The sequence below is a fragment of the Scyliorhinus canicula genome, chromosome 2 (assembly GCF_902713615.1).
Source record: "Scyliorhinus canicula chromosome 2, sScyCan1.1, whole genome shotgun sequence".
Lineage (NCBI taxonomy): Eukaryota > Metazoa > Chordata > Chondrichthyes > Carcharhiniformes > Scyliorhinidae > Scyliorhinus > Scyliorhinus canicula.
Window position 1 is genome coordinate 176070644 of NC_052147.1, and position 25883 is coordinate 176096526.

Sequence of the window (25883 nt, forward strand, 5' to 3'; positions counted from 1 at the left end):
CCAATCTATGGTCTCGGGCGAAGGGGATCAAAGGATATGGGGGGGAAGTGAGATTAGGCTATTGAGTTGGATTATCAACCATGATCATAATGAATGGCGGAGCAGGCTTGAAGGGCTGAATGGCCTCCTCCTGCTCCTATTTTCTACGTTTCTATGTATGAATTTGTTTCAGAGTATTACTACACTGATCATTTTCCAAAGAAAGGCATTGCGTTGCCTTAACCTTTCTGTTTGTGCCAATTTCTACTATGCTGGAAACTCCACAGTAACATTTTTTAAAGAACATCTTTGCGCCACTCTATTTTATGAATTTAATATATTTAACCATAACTTTCAAAAGTAATGTGTGGATATTAGAAGAAAAATATCAATTACACTCCATCCAAATTAGTACAAAATTGCTGATATGTATTTTCTAAAGTTTGAGGGTTTTATTTTTTAAAAATAAATTTACCCAATTATTTTCTTTTACAATTAAGGGGAAATTTAGTGTGGCCAATCCATCTGACCTGCACATCTTTGGGTTGTGGGGGTGAAACCCACGCAGACATGGGGAAAATGTGCAAACTCCGCACGGACGGTGACCCAGGGCCGGGATTCGAACCCAGGTCCTCAGCACCGCAGTCCCAGTGCTATCCACTGCGCCACATGACGGCCTGAGGGTTTTATTTTAAGCATGCAGTACAAGATGGAAAAAAAATATTCTGGGCGTAGTACAAGTAGAAAATAAAGCATGGCACCCCGGCAGTGCAAGCCTGGCACCCTGGCATTACCCCTGCCAAACAGCAGTGTCAGGTTGGCAGTGTCCAAAGTGGCACCAGCAGTGCCAAGGCATGCCCTGCCCAGAGCGCAAGCACTAGGAGGCTCCGATCCCCTGGGAGACCCCAACGAATGCTTGTCTGTCTGACCCCGTTTGTGGAGACCAGCACTGAACGGTGCTCTCCCGAAGTCTCCAAGGCGAGGGAGTTGGATTCCACAGCTTAGTTAGATCTTGGGAACGTAGATTAGAGTGAGACTAGCTGTCTCACTCTAATATGCAGATTTCTAGAAAGTGATCCGCCCACAATGGGCAGGATTCACATCTAATTGATCTTCCGGCATCTACCGACCACGCCGCGCTGCTTTTCGGGCGCAACATGGCTGTTAAATCTCGTCCTATATTTCATAAATCCTTATTTTTTAAACCTGAAAATCTCAGCAGACCACTTTCTATTCTATTTTTAATTTTACCCAACAGTTCCCCTATACATGACAGGAACTTGAAGGGTCCTTCACTTCTCCTGAGTCCAAAGCAACAAACTTACTTCGACTCTCCTCAGTTTCCCAGTCTATCATAGAATCATAGAATTTACAGAGCAGAAGGAGGCTTTTCGGCCCATCGAGTCTGCCTGGCCCTTGGAAAGACCATCCTACCTAAGCCCACACCCCCACCCTATCCCTGTAACCCATCCAACCCAACCCAACTATGGACAATTTAGCATGGCCAATTCACCTAACCTGCACATTTTTGGACTGTGGGAGGATAACGGAGCACCCAGGGGAAACCCACGAAGAAACGGAGAGAAAGTGAAAACTCCGCACAGACAGTGATCCAAGCCAGGGATCGAACCTGGGACCCTGGAGCTGTGAAGCAACTGTGCTAACCACTATGCTACCATGCCCCCTTTAGACTTATCACTTAGACGTCCAGAGTTTTCCCCTTCTGTAAGGATCCCCCTGCTGATCTCTTCCACTAGTTTTACCAGACTGATCTGACAATTTAAATACCTCAAACACTTCGAATTTTAATTCCAAACATTGGCTCCACTCATGAATCCTGCTTATTATGTATGACTTCAGCTCAGGAATACCCTTGATTCTTAATGGCTTCTGTGCCCTCTGTTCTGGCTGCCAGCAGATACAACATACCTTCTCATAGGCATCCAAGCTGACTAACAATTCCTGTGGAACAAACATACAGATAAACCCAAAACAAAAGATTGCCTCCCTGCAATCTTTCTTCACAGCATTGTAGCACACCATAATGTCCCAGATCAAGATTTAAAGTAGTCATCTCCCATTTTAAATCTGTTCTTTGGTCTGAAAAGTATATGGATACTTTAAGATATGCCTCTATTTATCCTTTGCTTTCAATCTGTTCTTTGATCTGGACCCATGTGATTATCTTTTACCTGACAACTATAGACATCTTGTTTGCACCAAGACTCAGAGAGGGGTTACTCATCACTCAGAACATATTGAATAAACCTTTGAATTTCAATCACTTTATAACCAACCTTCCAACCAGGTGCTTTCATTAACTTATTCTTAAAATTTTAATCCCAACCTAAAAGTTTTATTCCAAAATTATTTAAACCATGAAATTAGACATTTTCATCCACTTGCCCAGCCAGAGGTCAGAGGATCAGAGCGAGTCTCTGGCTTAGCTAAAATGGCACTGATTACAAAGTCCCACTCCCAAACAAGCCTCTACCATTTTCACCGGTGGGGCATGGGAACAGGGGGGAGAGGGGGGGTTTGGTTGGAGTTTGCATGCACATGGTTTATGGAGGCAGCTGCACATAAAAAGGTACAGCTTCCTTCAAACAGATCCAATTTTCATTTGTGGGATGTGGAGTAGGCTTTCCACTTTTCAGGAGGTCTAAACTTAGAGTTCTTTAGAGAGGCTGGGTACTCTTGCAGAGGTAACAGAGCCTTTTGGATAGGTTCAGGAACACTTTTATGAGAGGTCGGGTACCCTTTAGGTGATGTTAGGTGCCCTTTGGGGGAGTTAAAATTAAACATGACTATGTGCAACGAGTTGATAAACTCATTGGAACAGTCAAATTGTGAGGATATTTAAATCACCTGTCCATTAAATTTTAAAACAGCCTGCAGTTTAAAAAAAGAAATGAGTGCTTACTCTTTCACTCTGATGTAATATGCCTGAGAACTATCATTATTGTATTTGGGTGCAAGATTGATTTCACAACCTAGCATTATCACAGTAGGGTTTCTGCCACTGCAGTTTGATTGTCAGCTCCAAGTGGTTATCAAGGGCCTCATCGAACAATCTCTTCGGGCCCGATTCTGGACACAATCTTGCGAGAGGCCTCTCATGCGATTTGCATTGCTCGGGATGCCTCGTAAGATCAAATGAGATCTCGAGAGTCATCACAATCTGGATCTTGACCTCACTGGGTGGGATCTAAATTTGCATATTTACGTGAGCTGTTAGGCTCACTTAAATATGTTGGTACCGAATCCTCCCAAGGCTTGGATCGAACGCCTGTGCCTGGGAGAACTTGCAATGGCGCCGTTTAGCACTGTTCCACAGAAATGTAGACCAGGCATAACTGAACCTGGGGGGGGGGGGGGGGTGGTTCTCCTGGGGGGGAACTCCCAGGCCATCGGAGGGTATGGGTGGTCAGGCTCTGGACAGTGTGGTACCCTGGCAGTCCCACTGGCACCCGGGCACCTTCGTACTGCCAGCCTGGCACCTTGGTACTGCCACCCGGGCACATAACTGAGTTTGTCAATGCAGGAAATGAAGTTAAGTGGGACCTCGGCGGGGTGTTCCTCACTGAAGTTTAAAAAATATTACCGTTTGATAGCTGGGTTTTTCTCGGCCCTGCCCAAAACAGGACTCTTTTTTTTCCCGTTAAAAGTCTTTAATGTGGGACTATTAGTACAAATGCTTATTTTCCTAAGGGATTAAGTATTTGAAGGAAATGTTCTTTTTTTGAGAAATTAAGTGGTTGAAGGAATTTAAATATCGTGAATGGGTTTTTATCAGTGAGTTATTTTTAAATAGTGGTCATCAATAGACATTTAGAACTTTATTTAATTTCAGCATGGTTCTGAGGTCTTCCCATGGTAGAGACATGGCTGAGTTGGTATAGAGTATGTAATGATAAACGGTGGTCAGTGCAGGGCACAGATTGGCACAAAGTTGACATAAGGGCCATGGGGGTGAGCAAGGTGGAATAGGTTGGTATGGAGTTATGAAGGGCTGTGGTGTAGGTAAGGAGAATAAGTTGGCATGGATGGTATGAGGGACCATGGGGGTGAATGGGGGGTATGAATTGGCATGTGTTGGCATGAATGGGGCATGGGGAATGTGTGAGTGGTCTTTCAAGTCCTGGAGCCAAGGCCAGCCTTTCTCATGGCCCACCTCTGTATCTTGCAGCACTTGTGGCTGTCTGTGTCCTGTTAACAACCTCACCCCTCCATATCCAGTTTACGGAAACAGGAATAATGTCACCTCTACGTTACAAACTCGGGAGCAAAACTCCAGGCACTTCATTTGCCCTAATTAGATTAAAATCTGCAATTTATTTGCCAGACTTTGCTGCTCCCCAGATTTATTCTGCAAGTCTATTTTTTCCAGACCATCTCTCTGCATTTTGTCATTAGCACCCCGTTGGCAATCTTTAGTTTTTGCTTTGTACTTTCCTATTCTTCCTTATTCCTATTATTTGTTCCAGGATTGTCCATTTCTTCCTCATTTCATTTCCCTTCACATTTACCTTTATTTCAAACTATTTTTGTCCCTTCCTGGTGTGAATTTTATGTCAAGTAACCTGAAAAATGGCACCTAATCAATTCAAAAACAAGTTGTCACTATCCTTTGTCAAATTTGATCAGTGGTGATGCTTTGACTAACACATTTAGATAAACCAATAGTTTTATGATAACATGAAGTGTGTTATTGTGGAACTGAGTAGAAACATCTACTTACAATTTCCAAAATAAAATTCAAATATTCATACCCAGTGAATGTTTCAATAAAAATGCAGATATACTTTTTCAAAACGAATATTGAAAATAAATAGCTTGTTTGTTTTTTAAGCAGTTGGAATTTCTATTATTTTCAGATGATTGACACACCAGATAACATTTTGTCCTATCTCCGTATCAAATCTGTTTCATTCTGTTGGTTAACTCAGGTGAAATAATGATTAAACCATTTTCAGGAGTATTTGACACTTCATTTTCACCAGCAATAGTGGGTGAGGTCAGAAGAATATTACTTATTTTAGAAAAGAGATTTCAGCAAATTACATTTTGAGAAGATGAGATTTTTGAAGATGCCGGCGTGAAGATATGCATTAAATTTGTGGATATTTATTCTGGAACAGTGAACTCGTTCTGTCAATACCTATCACACTCTTCACTCTATTTCACTTGTCCCCAAGAATGAAAAATGATAACATGGTGGTGACCAAACTGGATTATCATTATGACCCACTACTTAATCAAATAACACATAAAGCTGCTTCAGTGAGTTTGAATCTAATTATGGCGCGAGAATTATAGTCGTCTAAAATATACTTTAATTAGTTCGGATCTAATGGCTTGAGGCCCGTTTCTTCAAATTATACTCAGATTGGCTCATGATAACCTGAACTTAATATGATCTCACAGATTTTATAATGATGGCTGCTCCAAGTTATTAATTTTTAGAAAATTATTAAATAGAGAATGATAAATACTTGGGAACACAAAATTATAATAGAAATTCAGAGAACATAAACCCTCTAAGTAAAATTTGCCTAGTTTATAACCATCAAAGCAGATTTAGATTACAGCATTGAAATTGTTCACAATCTGTTATTGGAATATAGCCTGTTTAAAATTTATAAAAGGTCACTTGAGCATTCTCTCCATTTTGCTTATTCCCAAACAAAAAGTAATTTTGAAAAATTCATGAATAAAAAATGTAAAATATCCATTTAATTCCATGTTGATGCTGAGTTAACAGTCTCTTGATGGCACAGTGGTGGGGGTAGTTTATTGCATGAACAGTTTTTGGTTCTAGAAGGGTGAAAATGCTTCCGATCTCTTCTAGAAGCGCCAATATGTACAGTAGATGTCAACAGAGAACAAAATCAGACTTGTCTCGAAGAATTCGGGGCAGCATGGTAGCATGGTGGTTAGCATAAATGCTTCACAGCTCCAGGGTCCCAGGTTCGATTCCCGGCTGGGTCACTGTCTGTGCGGAGTCTGCACGTCCTCCCCGTGTGTGCGTGGGTTTCCTCCGGGTGCTCCGGTTTCCTCCCACAGTCCAAAGATGTGCGGGTTAGGTGGATTGGCCATGCTAAATTGCCCGTAGTGTCCTAAAAAGTAAGGGGGGGGGGGGGGGGGGGGTTGTTCGGTTGCGGGTATAGGGTGGATACGTGGGTTTGAGTGGGGTGATCATGGCTCGGCACAACATCGAGGACCGAAGGGCCTGTTCTGTGCTGTACTGTTCTATGTTCTATGAATACCTCATCCAGGCTCAGACATAAATAGTGGCCAATTAGCTGAGGTAATTAAGCCAATTGGCACCAGCAAGGAATCTTTACCCTCACAAATGGAGGAAATAATACTAGCAAAGGTGGAAAGGAGGAAGAAATATAAAGGCATTTTAAGTAATATAGACAGACATTTAAGAGGCTATTTCAGAATTCTTAGAATAAATATATTCCTATATAAAGAAAAATTTGAAGGAGGACCCACTATCTGTGGTTAACGAAATAAGTTAAGGAAAGCATCATACCTAAGGAAAAAACATATAACTGAGCAAAGATGTACATACGAACATACTAAGAGTAGGCCTTTCCGCCCCTCGAGCCTGTTCCACCATTTAATAAAATCATGGCTGATCTGATGGTAACCTCAAATCGGCAGCCTGCCTACCCCTAAAAATCTGTCACCCCTTGCTTACTTAGAAACTCTCCACCACTGCCTTAAAAATATTCAGACTCTGCTTCTACTACCCTTTTCAGGAAGCGAGTTCTCAACACCCATGACTCTCTGAGAGAAAGAAGTTTGCCTCATCTCCATTTTACATGGACAACCCCTTATTTTTTCATGAGAGAAGCGGTATTGAGCAAACTGATGGAGCTATAGGCTGACAAGTGTCTGGGTCCTGATGGACTTTATCCTAGGGTCTTAAAAGGGGTGACAAATGAAGCAGTGTTAATGAAGTGGTGTTAATTTTCCAAATTTTGCAAGATTCTAGAAAGGTTGCATCAGACTTGAAAATAGCAAATATAACCCCTGTATTCAAGAAAGGAGGGAAACCGAAAACAGAAAACTGTCAGCCAGTTAGCATGACCTCTGTCATAGGAAAGGCATTAGAATCGATCATTACGGAGGTTATAGCTGGGCACTTAGAAAGGTTAAGGAAATTGGGAAGAGTCAGCATGGTTTTGTGAAAGGGAGATCATGATTAACCAATTCCCTCCACTTTGAAGGAGGAACATAAGTTCTGGGTAAACAGGAGCCTATAGACATCATAGAATCATAGAATTTACAGTGCAGAAGGAGGCCATTCGGCCCATCGAGTCTGCACCGGCTCTTGGAAAGAGCACCCTACCCAAGGTCAACACCTCCCCCTATCCTAGTAACCCAGTAACCCCACCCAACACTAAGGACATACTGCACTTGTATTTCTAGAAGGCATTTGATAAAGTCCCTCATGAAAGTTTATTGTGAAAAATAAAAGCTCATCGCTCGGAGGAAACATATTAGCACAGACAGAAGATTGGTTGGCTGGCTGGCAGAAAACAGAAAGTAGGGCAGCACGGTGGCGCAGTGGGTTAGCACTGTAGTCTCACGGCACCGAGGTCCCAGGTTTGATCCCGGCTCTGGGTCACTGTCCGTGTGGAGTTTGCACATTCTCCCCGTGTTCGCGTGGGTTTCGCCCCCACAACCCAAAGATGTGCAGGGTAGGTGGATTGGCCATGCTAAATTGCCCCTTAATTGGAAAAAATGAATTGGATACTCTAAATTTATTTAATAAAAGAAAACAGAGAGTATGCATAAATGGGTCTATTTCTGATTGGCAGGATGTGACGAGTGAAGTACCACAGGGTTCTGTGTTGGGACCTCAATGTTTTGTAATTTATTTCGCTGACTTAGAAGAGGGGGTGCAAAAGCATGATTGCTAAACTTGCAGACAACACAAAGATAGGTAGGAAGGTATTTTGGGATATAGGACTTAAGGAAGTTGCCAACAGATATAGATATGTTGAGTGAGTGGTCAAAATCTGACAGATGAAGTATAAAGTGGGAAAATGTGAAGTTGTTCACTTTGGCAGGAAGAATAAAAAAGTGGAAAGTTACTGAAACAGAAATGCTACAGAATTCCGAGGTGCAGAGGGATCTAGGTGTTCTGATGCATGAGTCACAGAAAGTTACGTTGCAGGTACAGCAAGTAATTAAGAAGGCTAATGGAATTCTTAACCTTTATTATGAGAGGAATTGACCATGAAAGTAAGGATGTTATGCTTCAGTTATACAGGGCATTGGTGACAGCAAATCTTGAATACTGTATGCAGTTTTGGTCTTCTTATTTAAGGAAGAATGTAAATACATTGGAGGCAGTTCAGAGGAGGTTTAGTAGATAGGTTGGACAGTCTCGGCTTGTTTCTGCTGGAGTTTGGGTGACTTGATTGACGTATATAGGGCGGGATTCTCCAAACCCCCTTCGGCGGGTCGGAGAATTGTTGGGGAGGCGGCGTGAATCCCGCCCCCACCGGCCGCCGAATTCTCTGGCACGGGAGATTCGGTAGGGACGGGACTCGCGCCGCGCCAGTCGGTGGTTGCTCGCAGTGCCCCCCCCCCCCCCCGGCGATTCTCCGGCCCGCGAGTTCTTTGCCAGTCCCGCTGGCGTAAATTAGACTAGGTCCCTTACTGGCAGGACCTTGCGGCGCGGGTGGGCTCCGGGGTCCTGGAGGGGGAGCGCGGGGTGGTCTGGCCCCGGGGGTGCCCCCACGGTGGCCTGGTCCGCGATCGGGGCCCACCGATCCGCAGGCGGGCCTGTACCGTGGGGGCACTCTTTTCCTACTCGTCGGCCGTGTCAGCCTCCGCGATGGCCGATGCATAGGTGAACCCCCCCCCTGCGCATGCGCGGGGGTGAAGTCAGCAGCCCCTGACGCTCCCGCGCATGTGCGGACCCGTGCCGGCCAGGCGACAAAGGCCTTCCACGCCGGTCGGCGGGGCGCAAACCACTCCGGCGCCGGCTTAGCCCCTGAAGGTGCGGAGGATTCCGCACCTTTGGGGCGGGCCGACGCCGGAGTGGCTCACGCCTCTCCATCCCACCGGGACCCCTCGCCCTGTCGGGTACAGAAGAATCCCGCCCATAAAATCTGAATGGTCTTGATGAGATGCATGCAGAAAGGATACTTCCTTTTGTCAATGAGTTCAAAACTCATTGTTGAACAATTAGAAAACGCCTTTTTAAGGACAGAAATTAAGAGAATTTTCTCTCTAAGGGATGAGCTTTGGAACTCTATGCCTCAGAAGGCGGTGAGGCGGCGGGGTCATTGAATACTTTTAAGGCGGGGTAGATTCTTGTTAGGCAAGTGAATAAAAGGTTATTGGGGGTAGATGGGAACGTGGAATTCAAAACACAAACAGATCAGCCATGACCTTATTGAATGGGGAAGTAACATTGAGGGGCCAAATGACTTACTTCTATTATATTCTGTATTTTCGTATGCAGTGTTATTGATAATTTCTTGTGCTGTAACCTATTACATCTTCATTCACCAATCATGTACCAAGTAATTCCTCCGTTGAACCTGTTTGAGACGTTGGATGGAATCTTCCCAGCTCTGTAGAAGTGGGTTTAGAGTAACACTTCAATAAGACCATAAGACATGGGGCTGGTTTAGCTCACTGAGCTAAATCGCTGGCTTTTAAAGCAGGCCAGCAGCATGGTTCGATTCCCGTACCAGCCTCCCCGGACAGGCGCCGGAATGTGGCGACTAGGGGCTTTTCACAGTAGCTTCATTGAAGCCTACTCGTGACAATAAGCGATTTTCATTTTTTTTAATTTTCAAGACATAGGAGCAGAAGTAGGCCATTCGGCCCATCGAATCTGCTCCGCCATTCAATCATGGCTGATATTTTTCTCATCCCCATTCTCCTGCCTTCTCCTTGTAACCCCTGATCCCCTTATTGATCAAGAGCCTATCTATCTCTATCTTAAAGACACTCAGTGATTTGGCCTCCACAGCCTTCTGCGGCAAAGAATTCCACAGATTCACCACCCTCTGGCTGAAGAAATTCCTCCTCATCTCAGTTTTAAAGGATCGTCCCTTTAGTCTGAAATGGTGTTCCCTGCTTCTAGTTTTCCCTAAAAGTGGAAACATCCTCTCCACGTCCATTTTATCCAGGCCTCGCAGCATCCTGTAAGTTTCAATAAGATCCTCCCTAATCCTTCTAAACTCCAACGATTACAGACCCAGAGTCCTCAACAGTTCTTCATACGACAAGCTCTTCATTCCAGCGATCATTCTCGTGAATCTCCTCTAGACCCTTTCCAAGGCCAGCACCTCCTTACTTAGATACGGATAAATTATTAATCTTGCATGCCAGGTTGACAGTGGTGGCTAACCAATTACACCAATTAAATGATCAGCTGGGGACAAGTGGCTGAAGACTCCAGAGTCTTCTCAGCATCAGACCAGCCCATTGCTGAATTGGGAGGCTGGCAGCAGCTTAGAAACAGATTTTCTGTGACAAGGTAGATGGAGCATTTGAGCTTTCTGTCACAGGCCCAATGAATATGCTGTCGAAGTATAAAGGCTGGAACCTTTAATCGGGCTCCATTCTGAGGCATCCTCACACTCATCTGCCTCAGCATCGCCTACCTTTGCTGGTGGGTCTGCCTTCTGTCTGGTGCTGTGGGCCCTCCTATTGGACCTCACACTTCAGGAAGCCATCCACCATCCCTAATTGGAAAATGAATTCAGAGGAGGCCTCTTGACTGACTGCCTTCTCGAAGACTCCAACTGTCAGCCAGCCTCTGACTCGTGCGATGTTGGAACCTGGATATGATCTCGATGTCTGGACACTATCAGCTTTTAGCATTCATTGAGTCTTGTTGACAGCAATATAATCACCTGTGCAGCACATAAATAACAGGGATATGAGCAATTGTTGGGTCACTGATATGCCAGTTCTTGAATGAGATTTCATAAGGTCAAAACTGGAAAGCACATGAACAAAAACAACTATTTCTCAGTGCAACTGGAAAGCTGAATTGTAGGTCCATGTCCAGTGAAAGGAGAAAGCGGAATCTCACTCAAGACATTGCATTTCCCATTCTATTTTTTGTTTCCGTCCTGTGTTCTATGATTGCTGGTAGGAACAATCTCTGTCACACTACTGATCCACCAATAATTGAAATTGCTTGTACGCAATTTACCAGAGACTTATAAGTCACAGCCTCCCTCCAACATAAGCTCAGAAATGGAGATGTTCATTTTACACAGTGTTCAGTTTCATTCACTATTTTTTAGACAATTAAGTGGCCCATGCCAGCAGGTAGCAAAACCTGGACAACATTCAGTCTTGGGCTGGTAAGTAGCAAGTAACAGTCATACCATACCAAGTTCCAGGCATTGACTATATCCAACAAGAGAAAATATAACCACCACCCCTTGACATTCAATGGCATTACCAATGCCGAATCCCCCACTTTGTGGTCACCATTGACCAAAAAATTAAATGGACCAGCTCCATAAATAAAGTGGCTACAAGTGCCTGTAAAAGACTGATAACCTGCAGTGCTTACTGACTCTCTTCCTGACTCTCCAAGTCTTTCCACCATTTACCATGCATAAATCAGGAATATGATGGAATGTTCTCCACATGCCTGGTTGAATGCTCTCATGAAGTGCACCCAACAGCACTGAAGGAACTCAACCGAATATAGGACAATGCAATCTGATTGATTAATACCACAACCATCATGTTTAACAGTCACTCCTTCCAGCACCAGCACATTGCGGTAACACTGTGAACCATTTACATTGGGCACAATCCAACGGACATGCTGCACTGGATAAGCAGTTCGCCATGGTGCAGCATGGCCAATGAAAGCTGTGAGGTGCCGCTCCAGGGATCTACCTCAACCGCGAGATCCAACGCGACTTCACGGGATGTTGTGATGCAAATCCAGCCCATTGTAAGCGGGATCACTTTTTGGCAAATCTGCATATTAGAGCGAAGCACCTGGCCTCTCTTTAATCTGCAGATTCCGAGGTAACTGAGGCTTTCGGATCACCTTCGTTCTAGAGACCTCGGGCAAGTGCTGTTCAGCAAATGGGGACCATTCAGAACTGCACTTTTGGGGATCTCCTAGGGGATAGGAGGCCTCCAGTTGCATGCGCTTTGAGCAGGGTGGTGCCCTGGCACTGATGGCGCCACCTGGGCACCCTGGCAGTGCCAGCCTGGTACCTTGGCAGTGTATCCTGGGTACCCGCCTGGCATTGCCAAGGTGCTCAGATGGCATTGCTGGCTGTATTGGGCACTGCAAGGGTGCCAGGTTGGCACTGCCTCTCACTACACTAGGGCGGTCTGGGAAGAGGAGCTCCCCACTGTACAAAATAGGGTTATGTGTGGCTTCGGCTGCGCATTCCCACTTCGGGCTCCTTCTATAACACGAGTCACGTTGAATAGCCATGTGTTTCTTTACACTGCAAGCGGCAGGAAACATCCCTGCTTCAAGAACAGTTTGGTTTCTGACTTAAATCTTTAGATCTAAGGAGCCCTGAAAAACAAAAAGCAACCCTTGAGAAAATTCAAATAGGACCAGCAAATCAAAGTATTTTGAAACCTGAGTAGAATTTTGGAACTTGGGCGGCACGGTGGCGCAGTGGTTAGCACTGCTGTCCCTCGGTGCTGAGGACCCGGTTTTGTTCCCGGCCTGGGTCACTGTCCGTGTGGAGTTTGCACATTCTCCCCGTGTCTGCGTGGGTCTCACCCACAACCCAAAGATGCGCAGTGTAGGTGGATTGGCCACGCTAAATTGCCCCCTAATTGAAAAACAATGAATTAGGTACTCCAAATTTATTTAAAAAAAATAATTTTGCAACTGTCCTCTCCAAATAGCGGTTGTTGCCAAATTGTAGACGTTAAATCTGAGATCGATAGATTTTCTTAACCAAATGTGTAGAGGGATATGGGGCAGAGGCATATATATGGGGCTGGATTCTCCGCTGCCGGGATGCTCCATTTTGCTGGCAGCCCAGGGGTTTCCCGACAGCGTGGGGCTGCACAGTAATAGGAAACCCCATTGACCAGCCAGCGAAACAGAGCATCCCGCCGGCGTGCTGAACCAGAAATCTGCTGCGGCGGGAGGGAGAATCCAGCCCATGGAGTTTAGACACAGATTGTCCATGGGTGGCATTCTCCTGTGCCCCAGCTGCGTGTATCTCAGCCGCGTGCAGTTTGCTGGCGGTGAGATTCAATCCTCCCGCCGCTTGTCAGTGGGATTTCCCATTGAAACCACCCCACACCTCCATGAAACTCACTGGAAAAGTAATTCCGACGATCAGAGAATTCCGGCCATGATTTCATTGAAAGGCAGAGCTGGCTCAAGGGGCTAAATGCCTTACTTCTGCTCAAATATTTCTCAGTTTTGTATAAACTTTTGGAGGGTTTCTGATTTTTATTAATTGTCCAAGGAAACTGATTGAGATCTTTACAATCTCACATATGTGAGATGGAAATTAAATTCAGACCTAGATATAGGTTAGTTTTTAAATTTGGGTTTCCTGCTACAAGACACGATTCCTCTATGTGAAAGATAAGATAAAAATGGAATTAGTTGTTCCTCTTTTTTCAATTTCTAATGCATGTCCTGGAAAGGTTTATTGAGAAATAATTGCCATACGATAAGGTTAATTCTCTTTCTCAATTCTCTGTGAGTAAAAAAAGACCATGGTGAGGATTTTCTGTTTTTTGGGGATGGGAATGGAAGATGGGGTGGAGAATTGAGCAGGTGTCCCAAAAGGCTTTTACACCAGTGGGGGTTCCCCACTTGATTGGCCTCGCAAAATGTCTTTAAAAGTCAGGATTCCCATTTATCACTATTTGAATCTCATTATCAGTTCTTTATGCCTGATTGTCCCCCATGTTAAATTGTCCATTCATGTCTGCATGACTGCATGTCAACATGAATCACAAAAGGTCCCCCATTATGTGTATCTGGTGAACAGAACCTGTCGGTGGCGCACAGGTGAGTACAGCCTCCTGGGGGGAGGGGTCATGCCTGGCCAGTGCCCCTGGGCACTGCGCCCTCACACACTCCTGGATACTGCTCCAGCACTCTCTTGGGCACTGTCCCCTGGTACTGCCTGGAAAGTGCCAGGGTAGTGCTGGGGAGAGGGGTGGTCGGTGGGGGGATAATCCGTGGTAGTTGTGGAGGGCCGGGAGGAGAGTTTTTTTATTTTTAATAAAAGGGCGCCCCAATCTTTCAGAAACCTAAGTTGCTGGCGAGGCGGGCTCTGTCAATATGATGTCTCGGCACCCGCCCCTTCCATTATTTTTGATAAAGTGTTTGAAAATCCGGCAAAGCAGCTGGCAGGTTGCCCTCCTCTTTTCCCGCCCAAGACAAATCGGAATTTTTCTGCCCATGTGTCCTCATTGGTGCCCACTCCTCTAACCTGACCCACCTCCTCCCCCATATTCAGAGGATACTTGTTCAAATCCAGGCAGTTATGCCATGTTATTACAATGTCATGGAGAACAGAAAATTGTTCTTGTATTTTGCAAGTATGTAATAGTGCGCATTGGGCGGAATTCTCCGACTCCCCACAGGGTCGGAGAATCGCCCAGTGCCGGCGTAAATCCCGCCCCTGCCGTGGCCGGAATTCTCCGCCACCCGGGAATTGGCGGGAGCGGGAATCGCGCCGCGCTGATCAGCATGCCCCCCGCAGCGTTTCTCCGGCCCGCGATGGGCCGAAGTCCCGCCGCTGACAGGCCTCTCCCGCTGACGTAGTTTCAACCACCTCTGGTGGCAGCCGGATTGGTGGCGCGAGCGGGCCCCCGAGGTCCTGGGGGGGGGGGGGGGGGGGGGGCGCGGGGCGATCGGATCCCGGGGGGTGCCCCCTGGTGGCCTGGCACGCGATCGAGGCCCACCGATCGGTGGGCGGGCCAGTGCCGTGGGGGCACTCTTTTTCTTCCGCCACCGCCACGGCCTCCACCATGGCGGAGGCGGAGGTGACCCCCCCTACCGCGCATGCGCCGGTGGTGACGTCAGCGGCCGCTGACGCACTGGTGCATGTGCGAACCGGAGAAGGCCTTTCGGCCAGCCCCGACGCCAGGCGGCGGGCGTCAAAGGCCGTTGGCGCCGGTTTTGGCGCCAGTCGGCGTGGCACCAACCACTCCGGCGCGGGCCTAGCCCCTAAAGGTACGGAGAATCCCACACCTTTGGGGAGGCCCGACACCAGAGTGGTTGGCGCCACTCCGCTACGCCGGGGCCCCCCACCCCGCCGGGTAGGGGAGAATCCCGCCCATTGTTTCTGCTACAATTAGGGCCATAGCTTTATACTTTGGCTGGTTAGTGTATATGGCCTTTTGTTGGGAAAGTAGTTTTAACTTAAGATTGATTGACAGGCAGAAATGTGATTTTGCTGAGCTGAGACAACTTGGCCCTTCAAATACCATGTGAAACACAATTAAAAGCTAACATTTGGATAGAAAAGTATTCTCAATGATCAAATGTCTGAGAGGATAATTATATTTAACAAAACATTTTCTATGTTAAAAAGAACAACAGGTTTTAAAACCAATCATAGCATGAAAATTCCATGTAGAAGGTTATATCTGCATGAAAAGTTTTCCTGTTTGCTATTCCACTTAATCATATAATTTTGTTCTTTTAAACATTGCTGAAATGAAAGATCCGTTAGAAGACATGCTAAATATTTGAGAAAACATTGCTATATTTGACTGAGCTGATTAATAAATAATATTATGGTGATACTGTTTGTAATAAACTTATTGAGCAATTGGACATTCCCTACTTGTTTGCCTGTTCTTGCCAGATCCTGTGATCTGAGTGACCTGGAATATTTGGATGAGGAATTTCATCAGAGTCTGCAGTGGATGAAAGACAATGACATCAATGATATTTTAGACCTAACATTTACTGTGAATGAAGAGGTCTTTGGTCAGGTGGGCTAACTGGGTTAAGCTTCTTAAATTATTTTGGGCTTTCAATGAAATGTATTATGACTTCTTTGCTGTATAGATAAAATTAATATCTCCTTAAGAGAAAGAAGAAAATGTTATTATATGAGCCACTTATGATGTAAACTCAATGATAAATCGCTGATTTTGCAAATTTATTTTTGTACATCAGATTTCTTTTCTTTTTTTCTGTCAGCAGTTTCTTACATAATCCTATCACAGCCTTGGCTTTTCCTGGTGTCCTAGTTCAATTTCTTTAGCATTTTCTTCTAAATTAGTTTAACACTCAAAAATATCTTTGTTCCCTTTTGTATCCTCACAAGGGCAATAATTAGGTGACTGGAAACCCCGAGGAGATAAAACAATGTCTTAACCAGCAACAACGTAACCCAGTAATTCAAATAAAATAAATAGTGTTCCTGAGTTTGATCTATATATGTACGTAAACAACATATTTAGTGCTTAATATCTATACTTCCTGAACAGCTATTAGGTGATTTTGAAATTATGCTTTGCAATGTTTAATTCAATTAAATCAATTTGACGTCTCTTATGCCAATAGCATTGAATGGCTGATTTAAATGTAAGAAGAACTATTCTACCAATGTTTTCTGATAACAAATCAGTGCAATAATTACATATATCTAATTGGTTTTAAGATTTAATATTCTATGTGAACTACTGAACATTTTGTGGACAACTGAAGCTGACAGGCTGGTTACTGGTGTGACAATTGAAAAAACTAAATTCCTGATTCTATTTGAAGCAAATTGAGCTGTTCTATCTTGTTTCATCTGTGCTAACATTCCTGGAATATGTTTCTTTCTTTTAAATTTAGCTGAGGTGAAATCAAACTCTATAATAGCCTATTATACCCAGTCCAGATACTTTGGTATAATAGCTTATAAATGACTCCAGCAGGAACACAATCTGCCAATTACACATAAACCAGAGCTTTGACAAAGAGTCATTGGACTCGCAACGTTAGCTCTTTTCTCTCCCTACAGATGCTGCCAGACTTGCTGCGATTTTCCAGCATTTTCCCTTTCGTTACACATAAACCATCTCCAGTTTGCTTCCTAACTGGTACAGCTCTTGAGGGTATTATCACCAACGCATTGGGTAGTTTTTGTCAATAGATGACATCATTTATTTAACAAACAAGTAATAAAATTCCAAATTATAGGCATGATTCCACCACTCCATATTCCCAGTAAGGAAGAGATGGTTTCAGGGAGCATGGATCAGAGACAGGACAAACAGAAAGTTAGCCCCAATTCTTTGACCTGCACTCCTTGTGATTGCAGCTGGAATTACAGGATCATAGAATGGCCCTTTTATTTCTTTGGCATAAATCACAGCAGGACTGTATGGTTATATTTCCTGTGACCAAACTATAAATTTTGCAAACAATAAGAGGTCCAGAAAATAAAAATCACGCCTTTTCAAATCTATTGAGCGATTTCTCCATTTAATTTCTTCATTCGCTCTCCATTTTTAATTGAGCTGCTTGGTGTATTTTGTCCTCTCCTTATGGAATATCATAGTCATGAGGAAAATATTTAAATATTAATTATCGTACAATGTCGATGTAGAAATCTTGTGGGAAATATATAAAAAGCTAAAAAGAAGGTGTGGTGAACTTTATTACTTATTTTGCATGGGAATTGAGATGCTTTTTGTTGAATAAATTATGTTTCAATTTAAAAGTGGGCCACCTACTGCCACTAGTTATCAGGTCTCCCTGCTCCAAACTGCCATCCCAACACCTCCCCACAACCCGGTCCATACTTTCAAAATGGTTCAGTCGAATACAAAGTACAGGTAATAAAATATAAGTGTAATAAAATGCACCACTGAAATTAAACTAAAATTATTTAGAAATGTAGCATATAATCCAGCAAAGAATACATTGAACAGACTCTTCTTGCTCTCAATGATGGAAAGAATGGTTGTACTAAATCTTTGCACATGTTAAATGTTAAAATGTCATTTAGCTCCTAACTAAAGTGAAGCTGATCACTCATTTGCACTTCCACTGTACTTTCCAATACATACAAAATGGCTCACTCTATGTAGCAAGAATATATGAGTATACAAATTCTCGATGAAAGGATTTTAAATTTACCATTGCAATTATGGAAAATTTTGGAATGATAGTTGGATTATATTTGGAAGTAAGTAGTTTCATTTTTTAAAAATATCCCCGACGCTTATGGTGGCGTGAGTGGTCGCACACAGGGCAGCTCCTCCTTGAAGGCGTAGAAAAGAGCTCTTTTTACCCAAAATCGGGTGTAACTTCGACAGAAAAGTATAACTGAAGGTCGGAGAAGATGTTCCCACCGGGAGTGGCATGTCTGCTGGCTACCAAACCCAGCACAAGAAGGTGAAGGATCTGGCCAAGGAGTTGGAAGAGACTTGTGGCATAGCAGCTCATGAAAAGATGGCTGAGGGGAAAGGGCTCGTGCAAGTCTGAAAAATGTCTGGAGGCTCAGGGGTCGCAGATCCGAGAGATTGAAAGGGTGATCTCTGAACACAGCGATAGAGTGGTGGCACTGGAGGCGGAGCTCTTAGGAGACCTTTGCAAGACGTGAGAGCAAAGATGGAGGTACAGGAAAACAGGTCGAAGAGGCAGAATCTGCGAATAGTTGGCCTGCCTGAAGGAGTGGAAGGTGTGAGTGCCACGAGGTACATTTCGAGGATGCAGGCAGGGCTGGTGGCAGAGGGAGTGCTGCTCAAGGCTCCTGAGGTGGACAGAGAGCACAGGTAGAAGAATAGAGCTAGGGAGCCGCCGGGGGCAGTGATCATGACACTCCACAAGCTTGTGGAGGAAGAGAAGGTCTTGCAGTGGGTCAGGGAGAAACGGAACTGCAAATGGGAGGGGAACAAGGTCCGGATTACCAAGACATCACCAAAACAGTGTGCGGGGTTCAATAGAGCCAGGCAGCGTTATAACAGCGGCAGATCAGATTTGGGGTGCTGTACCCGACAAAACTAAGTTTGTAAGGGGATAGCTGTCATTGCACACCCTCCCCCCCCCCCCCCCCGGCTGCCTGTGGCTGTGTTTTTTATTTTTGTTTGTCTTTGGGGGAGGTGCTGTGTGGTTCGAGAAGAGTCTTTGTCTGGGTGGGGGAGGTCAGCAGGGAGCCTCCTTCACAGAACTGAGAGGTGAGGGTGGGTAGGGGTGGAGGGTCAGTGGGCGGAGCCTTTGTGCAGGGGTTGCCACGTTGGCAGATAATGCTGGTGAACGGAAATGGAGTGGGGGAGAAGGCTGTGGTAAACCACTGTATTGTATTGTAATGTTGTATTGCTACATGCCTGGGCTTGTCCCTGCTGGCTCCGAACCACTGTAGTATATAATATGTGTATTGTGGTAAACTGCCACTGTATTATCTGTAATGTGGTAAACCACTGCCTGCTGGCTCCGCCTCCCCTTGGGCTCGGTATAAAGGTGGCTGGTCTCCGCCGCTGCCCCAGTTCGGGATCAGAGGCTGGCAGGCTTTCTGTTTAGTTTATTAAAGCCTGTTACGTTCACTGCTAGTCTTGTGTTCATTGATGGCACATCAATTTCATAAACTAAACATCTAAGATGAATTCATCGCTCAAACCTGATCGCCTGGAGCTGGACCCACAGGCAGCCGATGTCACTGCAACATTCGAGCACTGGCTAAGCTGCTTCGAAGCGTACCTCGGATCCTCCACCGAAGACTTCACCGACCTCCAGGAGCAGCAGATCCTCAACGCACAGGTGCGCCTGCAAGTTTTCCTTCTCATCAGGGACGCCCCCTCGTATATGGAGGTGATAATGCTGCTGAAGGGACAATATATAAAGTTTGTAAACGAGGTGTATGCTAGGCACCTTCTTGCCACGAGGCGACAACACCCAGGAGAATCACTAGCCGAATTTCAGCGTGCCTTGCGGGTACTCGGCCGGAACTGTTCTTTCCAGGCGATATCGGCTACCCAACGCGGAGCTGTTGATCAGGGATGCATATGTCCCGGCATGAAATCGAACTGCATCCACCAGAGATTGCTGGAAGGGGTTACACTCGGCCTCCCAGATATAGTGCAGCTCTCAAACTTGCTGGAGGTGGCCTTCCAGAACATGGAGGCCTACACCGCCGACCATGCGGCACTCTCGAGCACCTCGCAGGCGCCACCATCATCCGACTCGAGTGCAGTGCATTTCTGTGCTGCGCAGCAGCCCGCCAACGCCGGCAGCCTGAAGTGCTACTTTTGCGGCCAGGGTAACCATCCCAGACAATGCTGCCCTGCACACAACGTGACTTGCAACGGGTGTGGGAGGAAGGGCCACTTTGCGAAAGCCTGCCAGGCCCGGTCTCTCCCTAAAACTCCTAGTCCCAGCAGCGTGCCTGCTGCCTGTCGGGGTCGCCCCCAGCTGCCGCGCCACCCGCCATGTGTGACCCGTGGGCGCCGCCATCTTTGACGCCATCTTGTACTCCTCCGCCACGCGCGACCCATGGGGGCCACCATTTTTGACGCCATCTCCGATGCCATCCGCCATCTTGGGACCAGTCCGCAGCCTCCCGGGAGTCCTGCTCACACTGGTCGTACGCTGGCCGCCGCTACCTCCGATCGGCCTCGCCATCACCTTCCGAAGCTCGCCTCTATCACTCTCGACCAGTCCCGGCCTCATCACCTCACAAAATCTACGATGACCATCCGGATCAACGGGCACGAGACGGCCTGTCTTTTCGACTCCAGGAGCACAGACAGCTTCATACACTCAGATACAGTAAGTCGCTGCTCCCTCCCAATTTTACCCGCGACCCAGAAAATCTCCCTAGCTTCCAGATCACATTCAGTGGAAATCCGGGGGTACTGTGTCGCGACCCTTACTGTTCAAGGTGTAGAGTACACTAACTTCAAGCTCTACGTCCTTCCCCATCTCTGTGCTGCCCTATTACTGGGGCTCGATTTCCAGTGCCACCTCCAAAGCCTTACTTTAAAGTTCGGTGGACCCCTGCCCCCCTCACGGTCTGTAGCCTCGCGACACTTAAGGTCGCTCCACCCTCGCTCTTTGCTAACCTCACCCCGGACTGTAAGCCTGTCGTCACTAGGAGCAGATGATACAGTGCCCGAGACAAGGCCTTTATCAGGTCAGAGGTCCAGCGACTCCTACGAGAGGGGATCATTGAGGCTAGTACCAGCCTCTGGAGAGCCCAAGTGGTGGTCATCAAGAATGGGGAGAAGCACCAGATGGTCATTGACTACAGTCAGACCATCAACCGATACACGCAGCTTGATGCGTACCCCCCTCCCCCGCATATCTAACATGGTCAACCAGATTGCGTAGTATCGAGTCTTCTCCACTGTTGACTTGAAGTCCGTGTACCACCAGCTCCCGATCCGCCCGGAGGACCGCCAATACACTGCCTTCGAGGCAGATGGCCGCCTCTACCAGTTCCTTGGCGTCACCAATGTGGTCTCGGTCTTCCAACGAGAAATGGACCGAATAGTTGACCAGTACAGGCTGCGGGCCACATTCCCGTACTTAGATATTGTCACCATCTGCGGCCATGACCAGCAGGACCATGACGAAAATCTCTGGCACTTCCTCCGCACCTCTAAACTCCTGAACCTCACCTACAATAAGGAAAAATGCGTTTTCCGCACAACCCGTCTAGCCATCCTCGGCTACGTTGTGGATAACAGAGTCCTAGGGCCCGACCCCGACCGCATGCGCCCCCTCATGGAACTTCCCCTCCCCCACTGCCCCAAGGCCCTGAAGATATACCTGGGGTTCTTCTCTTATTATGCCCAGTGAGTCCCTAATTATGCAGACAAGGCCCGTCCACTTATTAAATGCACCATTTTCCCCCTGACGGCTGAGGCCCGCCTGGCCTTCAACCGCATCAAGACAGATATTGCCAAAGCCGTGATGCACGCTGTGGACGAGTCCATCCTGTTCCAAGTGGAAAGCGATGCGCCGGACTTTGCTCTGGCCGCTACCCTCAACCTGGCGGGCTGGCCCGTGGCTTTCTTCTCCCGTAGCCTCCATGTCTCCGAAATTCGACACTCCTCCGTCGAAAAGGAAGCCCAAGCCATTGTAGAAGCTGTGCGACATTGGAGGCATTACCTGGCCGGTCAGCGATTCACTCTCCTCACTGACCAACGGTCGGTTGCCATCATGTTGAACAATACACAGCGGGGCAAGATCAAGAACGACGAGATTCTGAGGTGGAGGATCGAGCTCTGATCGAGCTCTCCACCTACAACTACGAGATTGTGTACTAACCGGGAAAGCTCAACGAGCCCCCAGACGCCCTATCCCGTGGTACATGTGCCAGCGCACAAGTAGACTGACTTCGGGCCCTCCACAATGACCTCTGTCACCCGGGGATCACCCGTTTTTTTCATTTTGTCAAGGCTTGCAGCCTGCCTTACTCCATCGAGGAGGTCAGGACCGTGACCAGGGACTGCCAGGTCTGCGTGGAGTGCAAACCGCACTTCTATCGGCCAGACAGAGCGCACCTGGTAAAGGCCTCTCGCCTCTTTGAGCGCTTCAGCATCGACTTCAAAGGGCCCCTCCCCTCCACGACCGTAACGTGTACTTCCTCAATACTTTTGACGAATACTCAAGATTCCCCTTTGCCATCCCATGCCCTGACAAGACGTCTGCCACCATCATCAAGGCCCTGCACAGTATCTTCACCTTGTTTGGGTTCCCCACCTACATCCACATCGATTGGGGTTCCTCCTTCATGAGCGATGAGTTGCGTCAGTTCCTGCTTCGCAAGGGCATCGCCTCTAGCAGGCCAACCAGCTACAACCTCCTGGGGAACGGACAGATGAAGAGGGAGAACGCGACGGTATGGAAGGCCGTCCTCCTGGCCTTACAGTCTAGAAGTCTCCCAGTCTCCCGCTGGCAGGAGGTCCTCTCCGATGCGCTCCACTCCATCCGGTCGCTCATGTGCACTGCCATAAACGTGACCCCCCCACAAACCTATGTTTGCCTTCCCCAGGAAGCCCACCTCCGGGGACTCGCTCCCATCCTGGCTGACAGTCCTAGGACCCGTCCTCCTCCGGAAGCATGCGAGGAGTCATAAATCAGATTCCTTCATCGAGAAGGTCTTGCTCCTCCATGCCAATCCACAATATGCCTACATGGCACATCCTGACAGGCGACAGGACACAGTCTCCCTCCAGGATTTGGTTCCCCAGCGACCATCACCACCACCCCCGACCCTACACCGTCTCTCTTCACCACTACCCAGCTACTTCAGGCACTGGCATCCGCAGGCCCACCGGCGACCATCACCACCACCCCCGCCCGCACACCACCCCCCCTCCACCGACTCAACTACTGGGTGAAGAAGAGGACAACACGCTCCCGGACATGCAGGTCTCAACACCGGAGCCCACACCACAGCCGGGACTGAGGCGATCACGGCAGAAGGTCAAGACCCCCGACAGACTTGATCTTTAAGTCCACTTCACCCCTGCTAGACTCTTTTTTTAACAAGGGGTGAATGTGGTAAACCACTGTATTGTATTGTATTGTACTGTTGTATTGCTAAATGCCTGGGCTTGTCCCCGCTGGCTCCGAACCACTGTAGTATATAATATGTGTATTGTGGTAAACTGCCACTGTATTATCTGTAATGTGGTAAACCACTGCCTGCTGGCTCCGCCTCCCCTCTGGCTCGGTATAACGGTGACTGGTCTCCGCCGCTGCCCCAGTTCAGGATCCGAGGCCAGGAGGCTTTCTGTTTAGATTATTAAAGCCTCAGTTACGTTCACTGCCCATCTCGTGTTCATTGATGGCACATGAAAGGCCGAGAGAGGTGGACATAGGGGGATGGTGGGAGGTGGGGGGAAGGGAGGGAGATGCGGCACGGCGAGATTGGAGAAGAAACACGGTCAGGCAGGAGCGAGAAAGGGGCCTTCTTGAATGGGCCAGGTAGAGGGTGAAATTAATGGGGGTAGAGCCAAAAGGGGTGGATGGTAGAGGTGTATGAAGGCGCAAGCCCTCGGTAAGTCTGGTAACGTGGAACGTGCAAGGGCTTAATGGATCGGTGAAAATCGGTGATCTTGGCTCTTTGTTTTTTGCGCACCTAAGGAGTTTAAAAGCTGAGATGGTCTTTCTTCAAGAGATGCACCTCCACGTGAAGGACCAGGTCAGGCTGAGGAAGTGATGGGTGGGACAGGTTTTCCAATCGGGGTTTGATTCAATGTTTCGGGGGTGTCCATTTTGATTAGCAAGAAAACGGGGTTTGTGAGCACGAATGAAGTGAGGGACCAGGGTGGGAGCTATGTGATGGTGAGTGGGGTATTAGAGGGGATGCCGGTGATACTGGGGAATGTGTGTACATCGATTGGGACTATTTAGGCTTTATGAGGGGGTTGCTGGCAGCGATTCTGGACTTGGCCATGCACCAGTTGATGGCCAAAGAAGGGGTGGCACAGTGGTTAGTGTGGAGTTTGCACTTTCTCCCAGTGTCTGCGGGGGTTTCCACCAGGTGCTCCGGTTTCCTCCCCTAGTCCAAAAATGTGCAGGTTAGGCGGATTGGCCATTCTAAATTGTCCCTTAGTGTTCAAAAGGTTAGGTGGGGGTAATGCATTATGGGAATAGGATAGAGGCATGTGCTTAAGTGGAGTGCTCTTTCCAAGGGTCCATGCAGACTCAATGGGCTGAATGGCCTCCTTCTGCAGTGTAGGGATTCTATGATTCTATGGGAGGAGATTTTAATTGTGTCCTATAGCCGAGTGTAGATAGATTGAGCCCCAGGTCAATAGGTAAGATACAAATGGCAAAGGAGTTGGACGAGTTTATGGAAAAGATGAGTATGGGGGACCCGTGTTCTTCAAGAACCCAGGGGGAAGGGAGTATTCCTTTTTTCACATGCTTATAGGGTATATTTAAGAATCGACTTCTTTGTGTTGAGCCAGGAGGTTTTGGTTGGGGTGGAGGGGCAGAGTACGCGGGGATAGTAATCTCGGACCATGTGCCCCATTGGCTGGAGATTCGGCTTAGATCGAGACGGGAGCAGAACCTGGTTGGATGCTCGATTCGGGGTTGGCAGATAGAGGGTTTTGCGATAAAGTGCAGGCTGTGATTAAAAATTAAGTAGAATTGAACCAAAACAGGAGGGAGGTGTTGGTGGCAACGTTTTGGAAAGCACTAAAAGTAGTGATCTGGCAGGGGGGGGGGGGGGGGGGGGGGGGGGGACATTATCTAATTCAAGGCATATGCGGATAGGGAAAGGGGGGAGGAATATGAATAGCTAGTGAAAAGATAGTTGAGGTAGATAGGGAGTACTCAAGGGTGCCCACCACTGAGGGATTGGCAATTGCAGGGGCACTTTGATAGGTTGACAACAGGGAGGGCGGTAGGGCAGCTGCGGAGGGCAAGCTGTGTGCAGTATGAATACGGAGAGGAGGCGAGTCGAATGTTAGCGTGTCAGCTGCGGAGGCTGGCCGCGTCCAGGGAAATATTGAGATACGGACTGAGGCAGGGGAGTTGGTGTCCGAGCCGGGGAAGATAAATTAGACGTTTAGGGATTATTATAAGGAGCTATACAGGGCGGACCTGCGGGGTGAAGAGGGGGACATGGCACCGTTTTAGACAAACTGGAGTTCCCACAGTCGTAGGAAGAAAGGAGAAAAATGCGAGAGGAGTCTGGGGCTGAGGGAGATATTGGATTATATAAGGGGTATGAAGCCGGGGAAGGCCCCGGGTTACCCGACAGAATTCTATTGAGAGTTTGCAACGCACCTGGCACCACATCTCTTGGAGGTGTTTAATGAGGCGTTTGGAGAAGGGAGAGATGAAGATGCAAGCAACGATCACATTAATACCAAAGAAGAGGAAAAACCCGTTGGAATGTGGGTCATATAGATCCATATCCCTGTTAAATACGGATGTGAAAGTGCTGGCGAAGATGGTGGCAGGAAGGGTGGAAGGA

At 47.2% G+C, this 25883-nt stretch overlaps 1 protein-coding gene across 3 annotated transcripts in view; it reads left to right on the plus strand.

Annotated features, from left to right (window-relative positions):
- The window catches only part of LOC119961788 (E3 ubiquitin-protein ligase HECW2-like), a 514237-nt gene that overhangs the window by 465310 nt on the left and 23044 nt on the right, over positions 1–25883 (plus strand). For 2 of the 3 annotated variants that reach the window (XM_038789110.1, XM_038789111.1), the window contains one exon: positions 15810–15939. The exons of the other annotated variant lie outside the window; for it this stretch is intronic. In XM_038789110.1, the coding sequence (XP_038645038.1) occupies positions 15810–15939 (130 nt within the window). The remainder of the gene's footprint in view (positions 1–15809; positions 15940–25883) is intronic. 3 annotated transcript variants of the gene reach the window in all.